Source organism: Zingiber officinale, chromosome 2B (assembly GCF_018446385.1).
Source record: "Zingiber officinale cultivar Zhangliang chromosome 2B, Zo_v1.1, whole genome shotgun sequence".
In the NCBI taxonomy this organism is placed as follows: Eukaryota; Viridiplantae; Streptophyta; class Magnoliopsida; order Zingiberales; family Zingiberaceae; genus Zingiber; species Zingiber officinale.
The window spans coordinates 597248-600796 of NC_055989.1; the positions used below are offsets into that span (position 1 = coordinate 597248).

At 46.4% G+C, this 3549-nt stretch overlaps 1 protein-coding gene across 1 annotated transcript; it reads right to left on the minus strand.

The window, feature by feature from the left end:
• Nucleotides 1–901: 901 nt before the first annotated feature.
• Nucleotides 902–3079, minus strand: LOC122048052 (subtilisin-like protease 4). The gene has a single exon (XM_042609660.1). The coding sequence runs from the start codon at nt 3077–3079 to the stop codon at nt 902–904; it is 2178 nt and encodes a 725-aa protein (XP_042465594.1).
• Nucleotides 3080–3549: the final 470 nt, after the last annotated feature.

The following is a 3549-nucleotide window of genomic DNA, read 5'->3' on the forward strand; positions in this document are numbered from 1 at the left end:
ATGGTTGTGAGGTGACTCAAATGCTATGGAAGATAAATTAACTAAATACAGGATCAAACGACTCAACTAGGCATTACAAGCTAGGGCGGTCAAATACATGAAAGTTCAATTGACTCAACTTAAACAATAAACCAACTAAGGTAAATTAATAATTGACAAATATGATAGATTCAACAGAGCTATTAGTAGCAAGAGCTCTATAAGAGGGGATTGATTGGAGATGTTAGTATCAACGGTTGGCCACTTAAAACAAATGAGATTGAAAGCTAGTAATAACAAGTGATAACAAACTAAAAGAAAGCTCGAGTTATGTAATATTTTCTTATGTTGAATTTATTTTATCTAACATTATATATCCTTGATGATGTTGTAAACTCAAATTTATAAGAGTCTTCTCCACCTCTAGAAAATATAAAGACATTCTAGGAGTGATCCAATGATATATCATATATCTTAGAGTAGGAGTTTGTGAGTTGCCAAATCACTTATCTTAGTTTTTTTTGCATGTGTTTGTATGTTTGTATTAGGTTATTCTATATTTTCCTCGTCTAATATTAAATTATAAACAAGAGCACAAAATAACAATGACTAACTATTAGCTTTTCTAGCCAGAATATCAATCCAACATCTATAACAGAGAAGAATTACTAAGTCATTGAATACACTAATTAGACGAGCAATGGAGTGGATGCCAATGACACGGGGAGGACGAGTCCAAATTAATTAGGAATAGAATTTGTGCATTTTAGAGGGATCAATAATATTATTAATTTATGATATTTAAAGGGAAAAATATTTATTGATTCGAGTCCCCAACCAGATTTATTCATTCATACATTCTTCTTACTAACCAGGAATAATAATATTTGTAAGGAAGAAGACAAAATGAGCTTGCACTACATCACTCCAGGGCGGAGACGACAAATGGGCTGGTCACCACATACTTACCATCATCGGAGGTCCAAGTCAGCTTTCCCTCCACTAATTGATTACCGGAAGTGGGAGGTCTGCCGGCACCCCATTTTGCGCTCACAGTGAATGACATCTGCTCGTTCAGCTCAGTGAACGTCAATTTAGTGGGGGTGACAGTAGCCGACACAGCAGTCTTCGATATGCTCACTGACACCGTGTAGCTCGATTTTGCTGGTCCGACGTTCGTGACCGTCCGGGTCACTTTAGCCTCCGTCCTGCCTTTGGGGGCTAGCAAAATTGACGGGTAGTTGAGCTTTTCTTCGGTCATGCTCTTCGAGCAGTCCACGGCTCCGCGCGCAATATTTCTTGCGCCTTCTTTGCCAAATTTTCCGCAGATGTAGGAGATATAGTCATCGTCAGTGATGTCATAAATAAGACCGGGATCGGCAGCTTTGTTAGGGTTGACGTGTCCTGCGCCCTTGGCGAAATAGAGCGCCGGCTCAAGTAACTCGTCAAAGACGTCAGCGTCTGCCGTGGTGATGATTGCCGACCTGATAGCTGCTGGTGACCATGAAGGATGTGCGGCCTTTAAGAGCGCGGCGACACCGCTGAGGTGAGGTGTCGCCATGGACGTGCCAGATATAATATAGTACTGATCCGGAGTGTCACGGGAATGAATATAGGCTGCGAAGATGTTAAGACCAGGGCCGGAGATGTCTGGCTTGAGGATTCCCGGTGTTGCTTGAGATGGCCCCCGGGAGGAGAAGTAAGCCACAACGGGGGCAGGGGATACGCCGAGAATTGTCCCGTTGAAGACGATCGACGCGGAGGGGTTAGAAGCAGAGTTCAAATACGATATGAGGTCGGAACCTTCTTGGATGGTGAGCACTACTCCGGGAAAGTCCATCTTCCTGATTGAGATGGTGGCACCCTCTATCTTCGAGGAAATGGAGATCAACGCCTTGGCACCGTGGGACTTGGCGAACGCCGCCACACTGACAAGATTACCAAATTCGACCTCGCATACCCAGATGCTACCCCTCTGGCTATCATCAAGAGGATCCATGTCGCAGGACGGGGACTCGGTGGAGTAGTACAGGGGAAGATAGCTCTTAGGGAAGTTGCTAGGTTGGTCGAGAGACTCTCCGGGGATTACCTTCCCACTGGGAAGCTTCACGGAGGCCCTGAAGCTTCGATCGACGCTGCTAGCTGCAACAGTGAGCATCCATGGCGCCTCGTTGGAGAGGGTGAAGTAGTCAGGTCCATCATTGCCGCCAGCACAGCTGACAAAGATGCCCTTCCTTGCCGCCGCGAATGAACCGATGGCGATAGGATCTTGGTCGAGAGGCGTGGAACGGCCACCGAGCGAGAGAGAAAGGATGTCGACGCCATCCTTGACAGCTACGTCCAACCCGGCGAGGATATCGGCAGAATTGCAGCTGCCGTCACCGCCGCAGACCTGGTAGATGGCGAGGTGAGCCCGAGGGGCCATTCCGGCGGCAGTGCCTTTGGCGAAGCCGAAGTAGCTCGCGTTTCGGACGAAGTTACCACCAGCCGTGGCGGAAGTGTGGGTCCCGTGGCCGCCCTCGTCAATGGGGTGACGCCAACCGGTGATCATCGACCTGGCTCCGATGAGCTTGTTGTTGCAACCGGTCTCGAGGTCGCAGGATCCCTTCCACGTCGAGGGTGGAGGCGGGACCCCCTCGTCGTCGTAGGAAGGGTGGCCGGGCGTCACGCCGGTGTCGAGAACTCCAATGATGACTCCGCTCCCGAGCTTCGAGTCGTCCCAGAGCCCCTTACTCCCGACCTTGAGCCCGAGGAAATCCGGCGTGTGGGTGGTCATTACGTGCAGCACACGGTCGGGGAACACGCGCACAAAGCCATTCTTCTTCCGTATCTCCTGTAGCTCTTCCTCCGTCAGCATGGCGGCGAACCCGCTGAATACATCGCTGTACGAGTGCAGTAGCCTCCGATCGACGCTAGACTGCTCGACGGCCGGCGGCAGGAAAGATTCGTGCCACCTCTTCAAGCTCCCTTCCGACAGCGGTTCAGTTGGCTCTTCCACTTGAATAATGTAACGGCTCGCAGAAGAAGAAGGAGAGGCGACCAAGGGATTGGAGAAGACGACAAGGAGAAGAAAGAGTAGCCATGGGGTATGAGTACTCATGTCTGGAATCTAAATTGCTATATCTTGTGATAAAGACGGATCCTTTTGTACTTATATATATAGGGAGCCGTACGATGCCAAATATGGAGACAATGTATACTTAAAATATAATAATAGTTACTCCGTTTTAGAACCTGCTTTATATATAATATATATTTAAAATTTAATAATTCGTCCTTTGTAGAATCTACTAAACACCTAATATATTCATATGATAGTTCATTGAAATATTAAATTATGTGTCTGTTAAATACTAATTACATTCCCATTTGGTGCCTATCATTCCTCAAACCCTCTTGCTACCTCTGTAGAAATTTTACTTGTATAACATTAAAAAAAATTCCGGCAGAGTTTTTAATAAAAGTAAAACCATGTCGTATCACTTGACTAGTCAAATTATATTTTTGTTAATTTTATAGATGCCACTAAATGTAATAAATCATTACCGGATCACCAAGTCGAGTGAATAA

What these genes read in the sequence shown, in the direction of transcription:
- LOC122048052 (XM_042609660.1), bottom strand. Translation starts at nt 3,079, where the DNA reads ATGAGTACTCATACCCCATGGCTACTCTTTCTTCTCCTTGTCGTCTTC.